Genomic DNA, 22,851 nt, shown 5'->3' on the forward strand with positions numbered 1-22,851 from the left:
TAAGTGAATATCAAGAAATATTTTATTGTACATGTAATCAAAGTTTAAAAAACAGACAAGGAGGAGCAAAGGACAAATTTATCTAGATTCTCTTAACTATGTAGGGTACAGAAATACAACTAGGAACAAATTAGCACATATTAGTACCCTTTGCTCCCCTTCCCTGCCCCAATGGAAGAGGTTACACAAGCAAGATCTGTAATGCTTCAAATCAAGGCTTCTCAGTAATTGCGCACTTGAGCTGACATAGCTAAGTATGTTCAGTTTGATGAGAGAATGAGTGCCTTCAAAATAGTTGTTTATAAACAAAACTACTCTCTCTTTAGTGGTTTGTAAGCATTACTCGTTCAACACCAAGAGTATACTTAAAAGACTAATGATTTAGTGGCCAAAATTGTCATTATAACCGAACTGACACAATCTTTAAGTATATCAATTATAGAAAATAGATTCCTTAGGCAGTAGAGAATATATTATCTAGTGGCAAAAACATAATGTAAAGAAGCAGAGGAAGTATTCACAGGGAAGGGAGTGCGGAGCTGCGTGCTGAGCAGGGGCACACTGAATAATCAGAACTAAAAAAGCTGAGTTCTGGAGTGCTAACTGCAAAGGAGTCACACCTCAGCATCTTGGTAAATCCTGGACTGAAGGCAAGACAAGTTTTGGAATCCCCACAAAAGATGGTTTTATTTATTCTTCAGTGGCCCAATAAGGCCAGCAAATAAAAACTCTTCACAAAACTTCCAGAGAAGGCCCATGGAAAAGCAGACAAAGTAACAGTAACTATCATATTCTGTATTCTAATGCCCTTTGGAGACTATCAGATTTTTGGCTTAAAAGGCAAGTGAATAATGATGTATTAATGATCTTAAACTATTTCAGCCTACAGCATGGTCCAATGCAGATTATTAGTGTCAAGTTACACACCAGGGCTTGAATTCACTAACACTCATAGCACCACTTGATTGTTGCTCTAAGTAAAGACAGTCTAACCCTCAACTCTTCTGCCAGAAAGAGCAGATTACCTTTGATAATTGTGTAACACCACCTATTCCAGGCCAGCTGACCTACCCTTTTTTGTCCTCACATATATTGCATCTGTTTTCAGATAAATCTTAACAGCTCCAAGCTTAAACTCTGTGGCATCACCTTAGCTTCCAAAGTTAAAAAATAAATTCTCATTTAGAGTATTCAAATGTAGGAGATTCATTCAACTGACAAACCAGTTTACTGACAGTATCTCTCACTAGTTACTTCCTTTATGTGCCAACTGCACAGTCATAAAAGTCTCACAGCTCTTCTTCATACTTCTCAGCTTTGAAACAGGAAAAGATCAATATAGATATATCAGAATTAACACTCCTAGGTGCAGGGAAAAAAGCAGCTGTTCTGTACCTCAGTAATTATTGCTCAGTATTTACCTGTTTTAAGCAACATCAAGACAGTATTCAAATTTATGCTGTACTTTAGCAGAGACAGGTTCCCTAACATTAAAGAACATCAGCCTTTCCACAGAAAAAAAAAATCTCTAAAATTTGGCTGGCCATTTTTTCTTAACCATTCTTTGTAACAAGGCAGGTTTGTTAAGGTTTCCATTCTAACATTATAGTTGTCAGAGTACATGGCTCATACCTGTGGCCAGTCTTTAGAGTAGGTCGGCTGCACGTTTTCATAACTACAGAAGTTTATCAGCTATGCTAAAACACGACATAAAAAGCCCAGGATTGTTTGCAGACTCACCAGCTACCTACACAGAACAGCTGTTCCACAAAAGTGATTTCACTAACAATTGAACTTGAAGACAAACACTACAAGAAAGCCAATAAAAGATCTTGTGTGATCAAAGGGTCTCTTACTATCTCATCTGAAAGAAGCTACCTTCCACTTTAGGCTATCTCCTCCTTCCATAGGAATAACCAACATACCTTTTGGAGGCAACTTACTGCTCAAAAAACATTTCAATAGAACTGCTTTTTGGACAAGAGAATGTTATTTAACTATTTGCACAAATTGAATTTACTACACTCATTTTACTCTGGTAATGTTTGAGCTACAAGGTATCTGTACAAGATATATCAGCAGAGATAGCACATTGTTAACACTACATATGTAAACTGAGAGACAACAGGTCCTTCCACCCAGGTGTCATATTGCAGATAAACCGTTTATGTCAGTCCCAGAGGCTGCGGAACCGCACTCAGCACCACGGAGATTCCCGGGGAGCCCAACAGAAAAACTGTGCTCTACAAGGGTGACTGTCCATCCTGGAACAGCAGCAGGAGGAGAATCAAGCAACCAGTGTTTGCAGTAATATTCTTGAGGAGGGTTCCATTCATTCGGTGCATATTGCTGTACATAAGGTGCATAAACCTGCCATGGAGGAGATCAGCGGGAAGAGAATCCAGTGGCAAGGCTGCAACCAACTACTGGCGTCATGTCCCAGATCTGGAAGAGAATTGTGGAGAATTACACAGCATTAGTGTTAGACTCACAGGTCTAGAAGCAAACAAGGATATCCCTGGACACCAGGTAACAACTCCTTTTTGACCTATGCTTGAGGAAAATCTCATAAAGAGTTACACCAGCATTACAAACCAAAAGCCAAATTTGGGGCTGAAGAGTCTTCTTGAACTTCTGTGTAGGTCTGTTTTAAGAAGTGCTATGCAGTTTGTCACAAACATGCTAAGAGGCAAACAAGAACAGGATGGCACAGTTTCAGTTCTGGCATGTATGGTGAATGTAGAGCCCAGGCACAAGAAGATTCCATATCAGTCTGAGCTCCATGTCACTGCCTCCTAACAAGAGCTTTCAGAGGCCATGCTCCAAGCCATGGAGCTCAGAGCAAAGCAACCTGCACATTTCCTCAGGTCTGTGTCTTTAAGGCTGCTGGCAGATTCTCCTGCTGCCCATGCCTGCTGTGTTTGTTCGGAGACGCAACAGCTGCACTCCATACACTGGAGATACAAGTCATTTCCTCATTCAGCTGCAGAAGAACAGGTTAGCAAACACAATTCCTTCTTCACACAATAGATAGCTTTTAGCAATAATTGTCAGAAAGAAAGGAAGAATATACAAAAATGATCTTCTCTATTATATGTCTCTTAGAAATGCAGGAAAGAGATGCAGCAATACCTTCACAATCCGGTCGCTCCCACAAGTCACCATTAGCCCTCTGGAGATGTCCATGGACATGTGTGAAATGTTGTGTTTGCCTTCATGAAAAGTTGCCAGGGAAGTACGGCTGCACAAGAACAATTGAAATGAAGCCAGCCATCAGATGAAGCTTCATGGCATCATTATAGCATTGCAAAATAAACTTTAAAACACTAGGTTGCTCAAGTACTAATAAATCTATTCCAAGAGCTGCAGTGCCATATTAAAGGGGACAGAATTAAATTAGCAAGTCATGCTAAGGCACTGCTTGTGGAGTTGTACAGGTGTGACATTTCTTGGCCTTCTGCAGCATGACTGTTAATAATACTAGAGCAGAAGTGGAACACTGAATTAGCAAATATCTCTACTCCTGGTTAACAAAGTCAAGTTCATTTTTCCCCTGCTGGCTACAGAAGCCAACTAGGGCACACCATCCTACTTTTCCAAAAAATCCAACCCCAAGCAAACAAAAAGTCCCAACAATGAAAAACCCAATAACACAACAAAAACCCCAAACACTCCCAAAATTTTCACATCTCATTAACTCTGTTCATACCAAGAGAAAAGGGGCTCCTTCATTTCTAAGACAAGTTTAATGATGTTTAACCTGATTTGCTTGCATGGCAAAAAGAATGCTGAGCTCTGAAGAATATTCCCAAAATTTTAGAAAGTACACATGAACTAATGCATATACATCCTGGCAGCTGAAATGCATTGCCTGGCACCCACTTAGTAATGTTAAGTGCAATCAATAGCTTTTAACTAAACTGAAATGTTGAGACAAATATATCTCAAGTCTAGATCTGGGCTCCTGGAAAAGAAGAACTAAAAAAGGATAAAAATATTGTAATTCCACATCTGATCCAAATGCACTTGCAGAGGCAGATGGGGGGATCTCTACCATCACAGTGCTTTCAGTCCCCAAGGCCTAATAGCAGAGCGTCAGCTCAGTGTGTTCTGTACCACTGTGTGTGGATGTGGAGCAAGCCCAAGGGTTTCTGCACACCAGCAGTATTGCTACAGTTTATTACTCCCTAATACTCACTCTTCATCCTTGATCGACTCGAAACAGGAGTCACAGACACGGACCTGGAACTCAAATCCCATGATTGGGTAGCTCGACCGTTTGCTGCTGCACTTGCCACACACTGCTTGCCCACATTTTCTGCAATGATGCTTCACGGAGGAAGAAGAAAATAAACAAGTCACTATACTCCGTCACTTGACCACCATACCAAGTGTCCATTGCACAACAAAAACAACAAAGCTTCTGTTTTGCAACCTGTTAGAAAGCAGCCTGCTAGGAAACACCCTGTTTCTTCAACTAAAGACCAACGTCTCTGGAGTTGTGAATAGTCCTTTTGGAACATTAACATATTTATCCCCATACTCTGTGTATATCCTCTTCTCTAGCAACCTCCTTCTGGAAGAAGGGGAAAAAGAGGTTTGAACAAGCAATCCAGTTAGAAACATTCTGGTGCAGTAACAACAGGGCCATTGGTATTTCACTGGAGTGAGCATCTACAGTCTCTGCTATGGGGCACTGTTTGCCATTTTACATGACACTTGAGGATTAGCTGTCCATAGTTCTAAAGTGTGAGAACATTCAGAGAAATCCAACAGAACACTCCTAGCACAGCCTGCTTTGACCTGTGGCAGAAGTTTGATGCAACACTTCCACAGAATTTGGAAATGTCTTAGCAGTGCTTAGAAGCTGTAACTTCTCAATATATCTCACTTCAAAGCAGCAAAAATACCAAAGATAAAAAGATCTACCAGCCTTAGTGGTCTTCTGCTTACATTTTGCTCAAGTACTGAAGTGCAGCTAAGCACTGAAACCAGCCATCTCACCTGTCTCAACCCTATTGTCTTTGTGTCCCACATTTGCTTTATATTCCAGAAGAAAGGTTGTTCACACTTCTGACAGGAATCACTTTCTAGCCACTGAGGAGCCTACAAAAGAGGAGGAGATGTAAGCAATCAGAATTGTTTTCCCTCACACAACAGTCAAGGAAGTTTAAGAACCCAAAGTAAAGTCTTACTTGGAAAGATGCCCTGGTTCAGTTCTGGACATTACAACAATAAATTGCTTAGAGCATAGTACAAAAAAAGTTTAGCACAAAAACCTCAAACCCAAGAATACAGTTATTGGTTACCTACACACCTCCTACACTTTTTAAGCCTATAGGAATATATTCTGTTACTGCCTTAATAAGAAAACTCATTCAAATATCCAAGTTACTAACCCACTGCAGGCATTCAAAGACTGCTGCTCTGGTTGTCTGGATGGCTTTTAAGGACCAGTGTAGTCCAAACTGCAGAAGCCATGAGGCAGTAATCCCCTTTAAGAAAGGGGGTGTCCAGAAGTAAATTCTGTGAGTAATTATATTTTCTACTTTCATGGGACTGCAGTTTGAAATAATTAGGAATTCATCTGCATTTTCCATCCTGCCCCCATCTTTGTTAAGCATCCCTTCTCCCACCCACACACTTTTCCTGCCATAAATGGACTAAGCCAAATGAAAATAGAACTTTTACACATTTCAGCTTCTGAGATCCTTAAACTGAACATCCATGTAAGAGATAGAAAGAGAGGCACAATATTTTTAGTATATGGATTTGAACATGGATATTCTATACAACTTTATACATCTCATGAGGGAGTCTCCCTGAAATTTGACAGGAGGAAAGCTGGAACAACAAAACATTTTTTCTTTTCAATTCATGTACACTGCTGACAATAAGAAAACAAGAGCATTCTCACTTGCACCACCATAGATATGAACTGATGCAGAAAGAAAGTGTATGTCTGGGTCAATCGCTTTGTACTGAGATCTTTAAAAAAAATGTTGCCTGAGGACTGAACCTCTGCCTTCTGAACTGCATCTCAAAATCTGCCTCTCACTTCTTTACCTGCTTTGACACAAGTTGAGAATTTATTTCAAGACTATTGGAGCACAGTCCTTTGGATTCTTTACCACAAGAGTCTGACCATTTTAGATTGTTCCAGAAGCAAAGGCCACAGCCATTCCAGTGAACCTGTTGTCTGTTTGAGATAAAACTCTAAGCAGTCCCAAGCATCTCCTGCCCTTTTCCTCTCCTGGGAACCCATTTACTACAATGCAGCATGGACAGCCATTAGAACAAGAACAGGTTTCAATAATATCATTCAGGTTTGAAGTGTCAGACAACGTGAGGAAAACGTTGAAGAAAAAGAAAAAGCCTGAAGAACTGACTAAGGAAAGTCACATTAGTCTCTGAAAAGGGGAAAAAAAGTCTTTGACCTATGAGATGAATGTACCTCCTCTCGGCTGATATCCATGTTCCACACAGCAATTCCCCCATCAGCTGAACAAGACACCAGCTGCCGTGTCAGCTGGATGTAGCAGATAGCCTGCACCTTGTCACTGTGAACAAAGCACACACTAGTTACCCACAAGTATTTAAACAAAGCTTGGTTTCTCAGCAAACCCTGATTTATGCTTTGTAAATAAATTTATATTTAAATTTATATTTGTAAATAAAGCTACTGAGGAAGCTCCAAACTGATTTTCAGTTTGCTAAGTTCACTAAGTAGAGCTCTGAGGACGAGTGAACAGGTGCTGTCACCTGAGCACCACCCTAGCATCAGGATGTTGTTGAGAATGTTCTTACAGGCCTGACCAGAATACCAGAGGTACAGTTCCATGTTAAAATTTGCTGGCAGTAAGCCCTGATGGTGAAATGAGTGTCAACTGACTCAGAGTGCATGTGCAAATACTCTTCTGTGTTGGCAAGGAGAGCCACTTATCAAAACAGAAACAATTGGATAAATAGAGAGAAATATTTGTTTCAAGATGAAAATAAGCAGCAGACAGAGGTTCCACTTTTACTAACAAATCACAGTAAGTCAGGCTGTAGCTAAAAAGCAAAGTATGCATTCACCAATAAGACAATTTAATCGTAAAGAAAGTAATGTCAAAACAAAAGTTTGCCCTAAGAGTAGTATCAAACTGCTTTGCAACATCTAAATTGAATTAAAAAGTCATTTTGCTTCTCAGAATAACTTACTTTCCCATTCAGTAGGAAGAAAACCTAACTGTTACAAATATTCACCAGGACACATGAGGCAGCAGTAACAGCAGTATAAAGTCCTTCAGTCACTGACTTCAGTCACTTTTTTGTAACCAAGTCTCTATTATTAATTCTTTAGCCATAAAACTAAACCCTCAAGAGTTCTAGAGCTAAGGCTATCAGTCTTGATCAAAGGTGGATAAAGGCATCTATGGAATTAGACAAGAGGAAAACACACTATACAAATATCTTTAAATATAAACAAGATCTCTACTACCAGTGCATTTCTAAGTAGAATATATCTTCAGTGGTGAACTGCCTGTCAGACTGAATTAGAACCCTACATTCAAAAATGCCAGCTAGCATTGGGTCTCTAAAAATTAAGAGTTGATTGTTACAGACAACTACCTCAACTTCAGAAGAGGGGAAACATGACACTTTCTGAAGTTGAGAGACTACCTGTGTAATTTAGCCAATCAGTTATCACTGATAGAAAGATGGAGAGAACAGGAACATATTGAAGCTTATTTTATATGTGTACATGAACAAGCTTATACATACCTCTCATAGGTGCAGTGCAGTATTTATAATACAGACACATGCAATTTTTCATAAAGGCCAAACCAGATGATTTAGGATTTTTACCCACCTCCTTCTATGAACTACTTCTGTGCTACTTTTATACCATGGTAATAAGAATGTATTAAACATGAAAAATGCTTTATCAGTAAGGCTTTCCTAGTACTGATTATCCTTCTTTCCCTTCACAGTATTCAAGGTTCTGCAAAGACTAATTTTCTCCTTTCTTCACAATGATTCAAATATCTTGCCACGCTGGGACTGTGTGTTCATGAGAGGATGTGTATGAAAAATGAGACTCCGTTACATACTGATGTCCCTGGAGCAGCAGTGTTCGCCCCTTCCTTCCACCAATATCCCACATGATAATGCTGTGGTCAGAGGCACCTGAGAAGAGCAGCCGTTGGACAGGATCCCACCACAGGGAAGTAATACTCCCTAGGAAAGAACATTCTGCAGTTAGATGTAAGGGACTGACTCCCCAGCGCAGTGATGCCCTCCTGAAGTGAAACCTGGGGTACAGCCTTACTCCAGTAACATACTGAAAGCCTTAAGGCAAAGAAAGCTTCAACAGCCAAGTGCAGTCCTGACAGAGGGGTAAGAAGTACTGGACAACAGAACAGATGTCCTAAGAAGACAGATACAGCATAAGCCAGAAAGTCTGAGTTCTGCCCCTTGTATTTAGGTAGGTGATTTCAAGAGCTGCCAGGCTGCTATGTGAGCTTTGGAAGATAGAAGTACTAACACTTGCCAAGCAGAAACCAGTACCTACAACACAGTGAGGTACTTGGTCAGTGGTTGTAGCACAGCTCGCAGTGTTCTCAGCTAAAGCAACTCCCTCACCATTTACAACCTTAAAATAGCTGGACTAAGAAACAAAGTGAGAACTTCACTCCTCTTAGCAAATCTGCCACTCCTCACTAAATTACAAAACCAGATTTCAGAAGTGCAACTGTGAATTAGGGATAGAAGCAGCCTTATACTAAACCCATACCGATGGTAAGGTGGCCAGTAGACTAAAGCAGTAATTTTGTTACTCATGCCACTGACAGTTGTCAAGTTGGGACATTTCATTCCCTTGTAGAGATCCTTCCCTTTAAAGAATCCTTCCATTGCTCAATTGCCATCAAAAGCCTTGCTAGTCCGAAACCAAGATGACAAATGGTAATTAGAGCCCAAATCAATTATTTCCAATGCTCTGAGCAAGCAATTTTTTTGCCTCCTTTAGGGCTATGCTGTTTTCAGACTGACCCATTTGGAAACAGCATGTGCACCAAAAAGCCATGAACTTTGAGTATTATCTCAGCATTACACAGAGCAGACTGATACATGGTGAATTCTAGAAGCTGAGAACAAACTCTGAAACCATTTAAACTGCAAAGCAGCTGCTTGCTTATGAAGTCACACTGAGCAAGAGCTAGAAAGCAAACAAGATGAAATCAGACTTTTAAAGTCTGTCAAACACAACTGCACTCAAAGAAGAATCAGATGCCATTTAAGTTTAGACTTACTAGGTCTTAAGAATATTACACAAACGTAGTGGAGAAAAAAAAAGTTATGCATAATCTGATTTACTTAAAAAAAAAGTTTAAATAACTAGCACTATACCACCTGAAGAAAAATCTGTTTCTGCCCCTGAAATAATCTTTTATGCTAGCTCAATTCTCGTTTTAAGGATCACAGTCCCCATATTGAAATATAGGAGGCAAAGATGGCAGCTGTGTGGACAGCACTGCTGATGTTGGTGCTTGGAAGCCCATCACAGCTCAAGAGACAGAACACACACTACAAGAAAGTGCCACACAGACATACTGCTTTCAGACTAACTGTAACATCTACCAAAAAGTTGCATTTGAACACAAACCAAAAGCACAGAGAGGCAAAGAAGTCTCTAGGGCCAAGAGAATTACTTTGTTCTAAACTGACACAATCTGAAATTCTCCTTGAAAGCAGAAGAGACATTTATCACTTGAAAATCTCAACTTGCCTCCTGCATTCAAAACCAGCTGTATAATTTTACAGTCATCTGTAAATCAGGAGTCTACCCAGCTTTAAAAAAAGCCTGCTCTGTACTTCCAGCTGTTAAACAAGGCAGCCTTTTCCAGTGAGTCAGAGACTCATGACCCAGTAGTTCATCCCTACCCACATGCAAACTGTCAGCTGACTTGAAAGTTGCAAGTACCACATGGGAAAAGGCATTGTCTTGTTTATTTTACTCAGCATATTATTAAGTTACACATTATTCTGTGATTTGCATTCTTGCCTTACTCATTGCAGCAGACAGTGGCTCTGTATCATGTTATGGACCACCTGATTCTTCATTTGATATAAGGACTTCAGCTGTACTGTAGAGGATGAGACATTTGCCTTAGACTAGGCAGTTTGTCCAGTGTTGAGACTAAAGCTTTTAGAGGTGGCCATCTAGTGGATAACTTGTGTTTAATTGAATGCATATGTTCACTTTTATTTTTCATCTATAATAAAAATACCTGGAATATTTATAAGGCTAAGATTTCCCTTCAGCTAGAATGTGTTTGTTCTTTAACAGAAGTCAAGTACAGCTTTCAACAGCTTATGACAACCACTACCCTGGACTGGTTTTTCATGCAGTATCTACCCTTAAGAGGCAGATATACAACTGAACAACTCACCCCAACTTACAAAGAGGTACCGTATCTGGGACAAGTGGCTTTAAGACAAACAGTTACTTTACCTTCATGCCCTTTAAGGGTTGTGATAACTGAACAGGTATTCTGCTCCAGCTTCAGAAGAGTGATCTGTCCAGAATAATCACCAACAAATGCATGCTGAGTTTCATGATCATATCTGAACACCAGTCAAGGAGAAGCTTCATTTGTTCAAAGAGTATTTTACATTACTGAAACAGTCAGCTATAAAGTCAAAAAAATTGGAAAAGAACATTTTAATATGCCAAATAAATATTTACATAATTACTTCTAAAGTGTTTGGAGACTGTAATAAACTTTTTTGATTCCTTCCTTCTCATCACACTTCCCTGCACAGGCAAGTAAAACTGTATAGAAAATAAGAGAGAAGAGTTTTAGAAAGCCACTGGAGAAATCCATGAGATAATCCATGCCCTAGTTTAAGGCAAGACAAGTAGCTTCAGGCCATTTCTAGCAGCTATTTACAGAACACACTCATGCTTGTCTACAAGATGCTAAAACTCATCAGGCTACTTGTTGCAGTGCAGAGCCCTCTGCAACCATTAGGAACACCTCACTGGACACCGGGCTGCTTTCAGTCTTACCTAGTATCTTCTCCAATAAACCCTTTGTTTTCTAGCATGTTGATATCGCCAGGTGAGGAAAACCAAGATACAAGGATCCTGACGCTCCACAACAAGTTCACCTTGCAGTGGAAGTATACTCCCAATGTTCTGGTTTAGAAGATTTTTGTTATTCAGAATATAAGCAAGAGCTATGAAAGACCCATGTAGCTAACACCACATAACCCAAGAGCTGTGTATAAACTTAGGTGTCTTCCTTGAACCACACAAAAACACAAGCAGCAGCTAGAAAAGTAGCCTCTGGTATCCAACAGAGGCTAACTTTAAGACAGTCTACCAAAAAGCCCACCAGCCTAAGTGAAAATGCATAGGCTCTGCCATCTGATGACATTCCAAAATCTCTTAAGCCTTTAGGATCATGAGATAAACAATTTGCTTTCAACAAATCCTCTAACTCCCTGAACATGTGATCCTTTCTTCATCTTGAAGTTCAGGCTTGCCATATCCCCACTAATCCAGTAAAGAATAGGCACTCTGCTGTGTTTTTCAGAAGCTTACACACAGGATCATTAACAAACAATGTGCTAAGGAACCTCCTGATAGGGAGGCCAAACACCTAGTACACACACCAGCAAGATGGTTCTTCCAAACACAAATCCAAAGGCAGATAATGGATTTTCAAATGTCAAGTTATTCAATGGAAATTTATTTTTATATTTATACAAAAGGTCATATTATTTTCTCCATTTTAATAATAAACTGCCATTATTTGCAATAGCATTATCTATAGAAGCCACTGAATTCAGAGAGGCTCAGACTGCTCACCAGACTGCTGTGAGCTGGTCTCCAACACACACACCAGCTTTAACCTATTCTGCGCTGCATTTGGCTGAAGTGAGTCACACATGGAATGTTTTTTGGGACACAACTCCCCTGGATTCTACAAAGGAGCAGCAGTACAACAGTACAAACCTGACAGTCCTTCAGCCAGTATGGCAGGGTCTGCACAGATGAGAGGCCACAGAAGCACAGACATGCAGCTGGCAACTGAGGTTTCCTCCCAGCTTCTTACCAGAACACAAGTATACAGCCCACAGAGGGCTTCGTGTTTTCAAGAGATGATATTGACTGTTTTAGTTTTTCAATCTTGCTATTTCTAAAACATTATTGCCATCAAACCTCATACAGCAACTAATACCTTTCATTATTGTCTGGCCACATCTAAACTGCCACCATTAACAAGTGCTAAAAAAACAATTTTAGTTTAGTCTGCTTTCAAAAGCTTTGATATGTGAACTACCTTTCAAGCTACTGGGTTTATAAATCTTTTACACAGGGTAAAGAATGCCCTGAAGTACTTACAGCTGAATAGACAGAGTGTCTAAGCTGTAAATGCTGCAGTTAAATATAGTTTGCAGAAAGCAAATTGTACACAGACAAATTACTATTGGTGAATAAAGTTTCAATATACCTGGTAGCCTAAAGATAGAAAATATTAACTTGAGAAAAGACAGAAAAATTAAAACAGTCCAAAAGGGTTTAATGATGTTTTATGCTCTAGAAGGACTCAAAGGCACACTGGCATCCGTTGAACAATGTGAAGTGCCCAGGAAGTCTACAGGCCAGGCTATAGCTATTGTCACTGCCACAAGATGCTACAGACAGACACCTCAGAATTAGGAACTAGTACAGACTGGGATTTCTGCAGCTCAAGGTCTCTTCTGCTATCTAATAACCACTAACAGAAATAAAAGCATTAAACTTCTAATGAGAATAAGGGTTAGCAGACTTGCAAGAGATGTCACTCTAGTTTTTATACATGAAAAGTTGGGAACAAATTGATGTGAAGGAACAAAGTACTCTTCCATTTTCAGGGTAGCAATAATTTTTTAAAGGATACTGTAGACATGAGGCCCAAGAGGTGAAGTAATGTCTCCCCAGCATGCTCCCACTCCTGGTGCACATCCAGCTGATACACTTGTCATGACCTGTGCTGATAAGCCACTCTGATGCCAGGCAGAAAGTAATAGCAGACACTCGATTCTGGTGAGCTGTGAGAAGAAAAAGATTCCGGCTATTTTCCCCCAGAAATCAAAGCACTGTGTACTTCCATTCTAATTCAGACAGACAGAGGCTGAAGATGATATCTAGGCAATGCCCCAGGGAGATCTTTCACCATTATATAATACTTGCATCTTGGCTGAATGAAAAGGTTCCCATAGTTCTGTTTAGGATTTGCCTTCTGAATAGCTTGAGTGAACCAAACCCATCACTCAGCTGATGTAAGCCTTCCCCACAGAGAGAGAAACTAAGTTCAGCCCAGATACCCAAGGTTAAGGAACAGGGAAACCCTCAGCTTCCTCTAATTAGCTCAGGACTTCTGGCGAGTAATGCAACACATCTGAAAACTTGAATTGCTTTACTAAATGCACCTGTTCATAACCCCAGAGAGCTATGTTCACATTCATAATTCCAAGCACCTGAAAGGGTCTCTAGTCCATGGCATTCAAACTGCTTCTTGTGGCAGCAACCAAATCCCACCCAGCTTTGTTGAGAATGCTGCCACTAAGCAAGAAGTTACACATGCTTTAGAAAGAAGCCTCCCCCACCCCTCAAGATGCAAGTACTTCCCTTGACTAAATCGTCAAATCATCCCCCTTAGGACAAAGGGAGGTTTTGTTGCTTTAACAAGGTCTTTTTTCTCCCAAGCAAGAACATTGCTTCTATCGGTGTCAGGGAGTCACAAGACAAACTGCATTTTGTTTTGCTACATCATCTGCAGTCTTTAAGAGCTTCCTTCAGGCCTTTCATAGTCCAATTTTAGCCAACAACTGAGTTTTGTATTTCTCTGAAGCATGTGTATAGACAAATGTTGAAATTAGTATCTCTATAAATCTTAGAACAATCACACAAACTCTGTTTCCCACATATTGGAAAAATTAGCTCTTTTTCCTCCCTGTTGCTCTTCTAAGATGACAAAGAAGGTATGGACTCCTACCCTGAGCTAGGAGTAACCAAGCTCATTGATTACAAGAAGTAAGGAGAGAAACTGCTAATGCCAAAATCACCATTAGACCAACACTCATGTAGTACAACTACTTCAGCTGAAAAGCAAAATCCAAGATCACTAGTTCTGGCTCGTTACATTGCAGGCTAATGATGTAGTGAACTTAATGATAATGACTATAACTTGGACTCACCTGTCTGACAGAACATTTTTCTTATGGCAGTTATCCCCCAACTAAGTGACAACTGTAAGGTCAGTCAGAGTTAAAGCATATCTGGATTTGATTCATGTGTGACTGTGTTCATTTTCCCAAACATTGTAGATCCTTCCCTCTACACAAATGTTAGTGTAGATAATGTTTAACTGTTTACCTGGATAGGTCTTCACAAAGTTCATCTTATTGAAGTCCTCAGAAATATGAAACTCCTAAGAACAAAGTGAAATTGTTAGAAGATACCACAGCGGCATAAAGCAACATTGATACCCAAAAAGAAGCAGCAACCTCAGATGAAAAATTTGCATAGCAGCAGTATATCCCACAAAAAACAGGCAGCCTCTGAGGCTAGAACAACACACACTGAAATACCAACGGTAAATTAAGGTTTTAAGTGAACTGAATTTTCAACAAGGAACATCCTTTCAGAACTGAGTTTACTGAAGGGAGATTATAGGATGAGATACGATCTCATTTTTCCCCAACAGGAGCAAACAAAACTATATCTTGTAGTACTTAGGATCTGCATGTTCATGACTTCACAACAGACAGGTTTAAGTGACAGGGTTCTCTATTTGACCCATTAGACTTAATGAAATTTTAGAAGTCTCAACAAAAAATTTCCAGTAGTTATCACTAGAATTCTATGTAGTTCTTTGTAGGCTATTCATAGCAGTTATCTGTAGAATCACTCTTTATCATGTGGTACCCTGGCTCCTTAAGGGGTAGTTATTATTTTGACCTTATTTTCATACAGAAAGGAAACCAGTAAAGCATCTGAGAGTCACAAGATTCCCCTCCTTTACCAAGGTGGGAAGAATAAAACCCAGTTTCTGTTCTGCCAAGTGTATGCTCTCCAAGATAGGGACAACAATTACAGCAATATATACAAAGAGAGAATAAAGAATTCCCAGCAAGAAAAGATATTAACTCAGCCTCTTAAAATTTTAGAGCTAGTGTTGAAATTTCTACATTATAAAAAGATCTGCAGCAAGCAAATCCAGAGATGTATGCAGGCAGGATACAGACAGATCCATACTCCTGGCCAGGGGCAAACCAACAGCAGTTCACAACCCCTGTCAGAGCACCACCATGGCACTCTGCCCAGCTTACTGTACTGCCCTCAAAACTGCTTGGCCAAGTGTAATTGTTGGGGTCCACTGCTGCACTAATGGCTCAAGGGCTTCTTGAGGCTGCCTGGATCACATCTAACCAGAAGAACCTTTGCTTTGCAGCCCTCCCACATATGTCTCAGCTGAACTGCCAAGAAGCTCAGCCATTTAGCAGTAGCCGCATTCCAAAATGAATGGAAAGAAAACAGACTATCAGCTGCTAGCAACACATGGGCAATCTGAGCAATTCTAACCTACATTCAGCAGAAAAGTCACAACAACTTACCATGATAGCTCCATTATCCTGGCCAACAAATATCCGTCTGCTGTCATGATGATAAGCCATGGCAGAACATGGGGCTGTCAAAAAAAGCAAGTATATTACAGTATTTAAATAGAGATATTAGGATACACATGACTTTCATAAAAGTAAATTCTTTCACTCAGGACAAAAACTGTTTAAGTAGTTGGATAGAAACTAGTCTGGCTAGCTAACATCCCTTGGAATGACAGTTCAATTCCCACGTGTGAAGCTGAGGACAGGAACATGATTACTGTAACTCAGATATACCAACAGGAACCATGTGCAAACGTGATTTCCTGCCACAAGGTGCAACTCAGAAAGAGGAATTTTACACAGGCTGAAAGCTGAGCTAACAGCAACAGCTGGTGACACTTAAGAATTTGAGCTCACTAAAATTATCTCAAATGCAGCCCTGAAAGACAAAAATGCACACCTTGGAAAGCTGAGAGTATTCTTACATTTCAACTTTGAGATAGTGGTTAGAAAAGCTCTCTTAATTGGCAGATAAGTTATCTGCCATCATTTGAGGCACTTCCAGCTGCAGATCCACAGTGATTTACCTAGTGAAGGATGTGATTCTGACAGAACACTGTCACAGATGTCATCCACCATGCAGCTAGTTTTAAATCAAAGTCTGAGCTAGATTTGCTGCAAAGCTCCCAAAATCAAGATCATTGAGGGAATCCAGCCCTTGGGGAAATGAGAAGGAGGTATTCCTACACACAGCACAGCTATAAAACCCATACTATGCCTGACCACCGCTTAGCACATCCATATTGTACTTACATGCCATGGTGTGATAGATACTGGGCCAGTACTGCCCACTGTCTCTCTTCAGCCATACTCGGATTGTCCTGTGTCACGGGGAAGAGCAGGGAGAAGCCAGCTGTAAGTGCATCATCCCCTACATCTGAACCACTTCATTACTTAGGGATCAGCTCCACTCCCCTTAGCTTTTGTGCTACTCAAATATAATAGAGGAACCACGCAACAGAAATGACAGCACTCAAATATTGCTTTAATATGACAAGAATACTGGCACTAAGAATAGGCACCCTTGGATTTGGAAAAGTTTTCTTCAAAACTATTTATACATGGAGTTTCAGTAAGTATGAAATGGAAATACTATTTCAGCTCACCTCAGAAATTGCTACAAATTGCATCCCTTTACTTCCTTCTTGGCTCTGGTTGATATAAATCAGAATCAAACTGCAGAAACTTTCTATCTTTGAAAGAGCAAATCACAGTTTGTTTACAGCAGATCAAGTGTCTGATACATTAAAAAAATTGAAAATAATTTTTTATGGAAGTCCAAACTTTTAAATTTTTACAGCATCTCTGTGTAACTCACCCTTCAGCAAGCCAGATACTGAATATTAATAACAGAAGCACCTCATCTTCTAGACCAGCATGTTACTGACATCTCCATCCCCAAATATGAAGGATCTATAGAGGACAGCATATCTAACTCAGTATTATTTCCTCCAAGCCATGCCTCTAATCCTTAATGTAGGAATGCAAAGGATGACATTAGTTGCTGTTGGTTTGCACTGCTTCTCTGCCCTAAATATGATCAGGATTGATAAGCCAGTCAAACGTTAACTGAAAAGCTGACAAGACGGATTGGACAGCATGCTAAGATTCTTTATAAAATTGTCTTCAGTTTGCAACCTTCCAGACTCATCTCTTGGAAGGAAAGGATAAGTGGTCTTGTGAACATTTAGCATTATACTACTCTGATGACTGTCAAATCCCGGGAGGAGGGTGTAAGAATATCAGCAAGGAAGTGGGAAGTTATTGTCAATTAAAAGCATTCCCACAACAGACACATTGTATAGACTCTAATCAAGAAGTTAAGAGCACACATGTAGACAGTGTTAAGGTTAAGTCCTCTTCAAATTTAATCTCCAAACCGTTGTTTACCTTTTTGTTACTGTTTAAATCCAACTTCCTCATTCCTAAATGATCTGTAAACATGTGTACCTGGAAACACTGTCAAGAGGCTTCACTGAGATGTGCTGTTCTATTTCCTGTTAGCTAATAAAAATTCTAGTATTCAGAATTCTCTAGAAAAATACTAGGGGACTGATTAGTTAGACACCATGTAGGAGCAACAGTAAAAGGTTTACCAAAAAGAGCACAGGAGACCAGTGTCTTGCACCATAACCAGAATGTTTCAGAATTTTTACTGCTCAAGATACAACAGTAGCATTCTAGTCTTGTAATTCAAGATTTCAAGACTTTTCTTTAAAAGACCACTCAAAAATAAAGCAGACAATGCCCACTCCTAATGTACTATTTTTTGAAAACTTGAAAGGAATACAGGTGAGCATACACTGCCCCAAAGCAATTGATTTTCAGCTTTTAAATCAAGTTACTCTTTTACCAATTTAGGGGCATATGTACATTAGTCTAGTAATTATTAGCCACTAAATATTTTGCATTAAGACTGTCTCTCAAAAGCTATCTTTCCTCTTTACAATAATCAACAGCCTACCTTATGTCAGTGAGTCACCACTTCAGAAATGCAGTTGCTATTTCTTGGTAACACAGAATATGGGAAAAACAATATTTTCAAGTTCTTCTAATGGTGCCAACCTAATAGCACAGGGTAGCACCTGTGCACCTTTATCAGCTTTTAAACTTGGTTTTTAAAGAAGCTCCATGATACTCAAACTGTTCTGAACATCTCAGATGGTGGCTTCCACCCTTACTAATTCAACTCTTCACTTCTAGGCAAAGTCATGTAATTATCTTTTACTTTTAAAAATTACATGGTAAGTTATCATGGTGATCAAAATCATGCATTGCTGACTTTTCAAAAGCAGACTTAGCATCCTCTCAGTATTCAGGTTAATTGTACAGAACTAGAATAAAGGAAGCAAAGATTAGTTTTTTCTAAGAAATTATTTAATGGGAGAGTAACTTCTGTGTTGATCATCAATGGTACAGTCCCTCAGTGAAGCTGAGAGCTTAAGCAAATAGCTGCAAGAGTTAGCAAAATTAACTTCTGAAAGCTTCTTATTTTGGTTTAAGTAAGATTTAGACTCTGCTCGCTTCATACTTGCAAAGATAAGCTGTCAGACAGTTTTATATCTAATTATATAAAGCTCTGACTGAGCAAAATTTGAAGAGAGAATTCCACAGTAGTCAGCAAGTGACCTCTGCCAAAATGCCACTTCTCCCTGATTCTCCCTCCAACAGACCTATTTTTGTGATGCATCTCCTTATGTTGGGACCAATTAGTAAAATACTAGTTCTTAAAGGACTAGAGGAGTCCTCCAGTAATGCTGCTCCCACAATCTCCTTCAACCACTCAATTGCTTTGTTACGACAACTGCCTTTAGCACTTTCCTCAAACCTTGGTCTTTAATGAAGAACTCTGTGCTCTCTAAGAAGAACCGGCTACCACTCACTTCTCCTTAAGCATTCCACCGGGTTGTTTGAACAGCAGTCTCAGTAAGGACACAAAAGTGCTGAAACTCATTAAGAAGCACCCAGAGATAGATAGATACAGACTTTTTAAATTCTAGACTCAGGCCTCTGAGAGTGGCAGGAGGAAGCAAAACACTTTAAAAAAGATTTTAAATTACCTCCAAACATCCCTAACATTCGGTACTGAACCAGAAGCTGCTTTCAGCTGGGCAGCATGCACATTTATAGAAGCACAATTCAAAGGGGTTTTGGCATGAATGAAATGGTTTTAATGAAATATAAAGAAAGACACTTAAAAGCCATCTTCAAAAAACACTGACTGTGGCCTTACCAATTTCTAAGAGTTTTTGTTGTTCTCAATCGCTGTTTCACTTACAGAGCGAGTAAGCGCCCAACAGTGCTGGAGAAAAAACTTGGTGTTTGAGAGCAGACAATGCTGTGTTCCAGCAGTGTGTGTGCTCCTGCTACACTAGCTGCCCTCTGAAAGCCAACAGCACAGGTGCCAGGGAGGGAGAATGATGAAAGACCAACAGTCAAATCCAAGCCTGTTACAATACCAGCACTGCTGCAGGTTACTACACAGCTACACCCCTGTATCTTCCTAACTCTTTCAAGCCACCACCAACTGCTTTCCTTCCCAAAATCAACCACTGGAAGTTGTTTTCCTAGCAAGAACAGAATACTGCCTCTTTCTGGTAGTTTAAATCAAAAATATTTATACTGTTATCAGCCTTGTTCCCAAAACAGCATTAGAAATCTGGTTTAATCCCAGTGCAATGGAAACTCAAAGACCCAGCTGATAGTTTTTATCAAATTTCTGCTAGAACTGAACTATGTTTTGACCAATATTTAAGTTTCATAAGAAAAATAAATAACAAAAGCTAATACTGTACTTTAAGCAGCAGCATTGAAATGTGCAGTAACTCCAGAGCTCCTGCTAGCCTGTAGTAAATAAAATACATTACTTTCATCTTGCATAGGGTCTTGTACACAGCTTATCATCCCTCAGCATTCCCAGCTGCAGCTGGGAAACACTCCTCTTGCCTTAGCTATTTGTCTGCTGAGGGACACACTGCAACAATTCCCAACATTGTCTTGCAGCCAGGGTCAGACAAGATGCCAACAGGGACACAGAGTTAATCACCCTTTCTAGATAAGTTCTGAGAAAGCTTCACAGATGGCAAGTGTCCTGCTGAAAAATCCGATTGGGAAAATTAACTCTTCATCTCCTGCAGGTATTCTTGTTTCTTTTTTCCTCTATAAAACTTCTTAAAAAAAACTGAAGAATTTTGTTGGCATTCACAGATCTACTACAAAATTTTCTGTATCCTCTGAAAAAATAAAACCATTGCTTTTCATTTTAGGAAATATAATTTAAAATAGGAAGAACTACAATGAGTAGCTCTAATGAGAGAATAATCTACAACATTCCCAGAGAATATTTGTGCACCAATGTTTTCCTCACCACCCAACTTGTAAACACATTCCACTGACTGGTTATTATGAAATACTTGACAGCCTTAGCTGCATTAAGATGCAATAAAAAATACTTTAGCCCTGCTCTTAGTACACACAGCAAGCTCTTTTGCTCCTTGTACTCTGTACTTCGCTGCCAGGAGCATAAGCAGTTATGCAGCATTAACACCTACACCCCACTTGCAGAGAGCAAACAGGGGAGCACTGTTTGACAACACGTTGAACTGTAGGTGAAAGCTTTGATGTACTGTAGGAGGTATCCCAGATTAGAGGTAATACAGCTTTCTGAAAGTTCAAAGACTTGATTTCTCAAAGTAAGGGGGATGACACAAATCCAACCACAAGTCCACAAACTCCCTTGGAAATGACACACACCAAAGATGGGTGGTGGCCTCTCTCTCTCCTTGTACAGGTGTGTATCTGACATCAAAACTTGCCCAGATAAAGATGCAGCTCCATCCTTGGCTCTTATCAGCAGCCTAAGCATGCAGACTGCTTAATCTTCGGTATTAGACCTTGAGTTTAAACGCTGGCACTGCCCACAGGCAAGCCTCTGCAAGCCTGTACCATGAAACTCTGTGAGGGCTGAACCCTGATATGGAGTCTTAAAAATCATTATTTAGTCTTCTCTCCTTCAGGAAACCCATCAAAGCAAACTGAACACAAACACAAACGCACCTAAGTGACTGGAATGAAAGGAAGCTCCCCATTCCCATCCAAAAGCTGTTATCCAACATGTACTGCTCAAAGCCATCTCCGTATTTCCTATGCATGACAAAAACCAACTAGACAGCTGATCTGTTTGCACTTTTTGACCTAAAAATAGAGGCCACAAAACCCAGCTCAGATAACACTATTGCTAATTTTTCGCAGTCATACCCTCCTATTTCTCACAAGGTCAAGCTTTTAAAACAAAAATTCATGCAAATATTAATGCAACTTTAGTTTTGAAAGTTTTATAGTATAACAGTAAAATTATCCCTGCATCAAGCTACATCTCAAAGAATGCATTTTTGTACTTTTAAAAGTACATCTTTGCTTGAAATGGAGCCAGTGTTTCTTAAGAAGCACCTCCCATCCCTCTTCACATTTAAGCGTCATTCTGCACATGGCATAGGGGAAATTCCATCTCTCCTATACACTGCAGATCCCTCACCACTTTCCTGGCCACAACCCTCCGTACTACCTGCTTCCTCATTTCCACTTTCCTTTCATCTGAGTAACTGTTTAGTAGCATTAGGAGCTTCCGTGGCAGAGGAGCCAGTGCCAAGAAGCGGGGTTGCACTCTGAAGAGACCTTTCCTTCCAAGCAGAAAGCGCCGTTCCCAGCAGCTCATCACCCCCTCTCCCCCTGAGGGCTCCAGCCGGGGGGAGCAGCTCGGGAAGCTCCAGCTCTGCCGCCAGGCAGGGCAGCAGTGACACACTGCGGGTGCCCCAGCAGCGGAGCGGAAGGCCGAGGGAAGCAGACACTCCGCGGCTCCGGCTCCGCTCACGGCTCTCAGGACGCATTCCCGCAGGCCGAGCGGTGCTTCCCGCGGCCCGCAGGGAGGGCAGCGCACGGAGCTCGGCGGCTTCTCCCACCGCGGGACAGCGCCGGGCCAGTCCCCCTCACAGCTGGCGGCACCCTCCTCCCCGGGACCGCGGCTTTCCTCACGGCTACGGGCTCGGAGTCCCTGCGCGCCCCCGGCAAAGGCACAGCGCACACACGGCTTCCCTCAGCAGCCCCCGCTGCCCCGGCCCTGCCCGGCGGGGAGCGGGCCCCGGGTCACCTGTCCTCGCCGGCCGTGATGACGCCATCCTCCTTGGGGATGAGGAGCGCGGCGCTCACGGCGTCCTGGTGCCCCTCGACCTTGCTGAGCAGGACGGGCCGGCGGCTCTGCGGCCGCGAGTGGATCTCGGCGGCCATGGCCTGTAACGCTGCGTGTAGCGGCGCCGCCCGCCGGGCCGAGGTGTCCCGAGTAGCGGCGCAGCCCCGCCGCGCGCCGCTGCGTCACGGGCGGGGCGGGCCGCCGCCGCCGTATGCACTGGAATAGAAGGGCCGCGAGCCGTATTTCCTAGAAGAGCGGCGAATCCAGCTGGCGGAGGGCGCTCCGGCCGCCTGCCCGCGGCGGGACGTGTCCCCTCCGGTGTCCCCGGGCTCCAGCACCGCTTTCTGTGGCCTGGGCCGCGGTGCCGGCCGTGCTCTCCCGTGGGATCTGCCCAGGAAAAGGCGTTGCCGTGACCCCGGCCCAAGGAGCCCAGTCGCTGCCCATCCCCGCTGGCGTGCGGC

At 41.4% G+C, this 22,851-nt stretch overlaps 1 protein-coding gene across 1 annotated transcript; it reads right to left on the minus strand.

Moving 5' to 3' along the window:
- WDFY1 (WD repeat and FYVE domain containing 1) lies at window positions 1-22,591 on the minus strand. The gene is made up of 12 exons (XM_002198012.7): window positions 22,352-22,591; window positions 16,459-16,526; window positions 15,655-15,728; window positions 14,414-14,468; window positions 12,936-13,086; window positions 10,499-10,611; window positions 8,097-8,223; window positions 6,455-6,560; window positions 5,005-5,106; window positions 4,199-4,329; window positions 3,133-3,241; window positions 1-2,445 (listed from the first exon to the last, which is right to left on the minus strand). Exons 1-12 carry the CDS (start codon window positions 22,486-22,488, stop codon window positions 2,386-2,388), a joined length of 1,233 nt encoding a protein of 410 aa, XP_002198048.1. The 5' UTR covers window positions 22,489-22,591; the 3' UTR covers window positions 1-2,385.
- Between the last annotated feature and the right edge of the window lie 260 nt (window positions 22,592-22,851).

This window comes from Taeniopygia guttata, chromosome 9 (genome assembly GCF_048771995.1).
Source record: "Taeniopygia guttata chromosome 9, bTaeGut7.mat, whole genome shotgun sequence".
NCBI lineage: Eukaryota > Metazoa > Chordata > Aves > Passeriformes > Estrildidae > Taeniopygia > Taeniopygia guttata.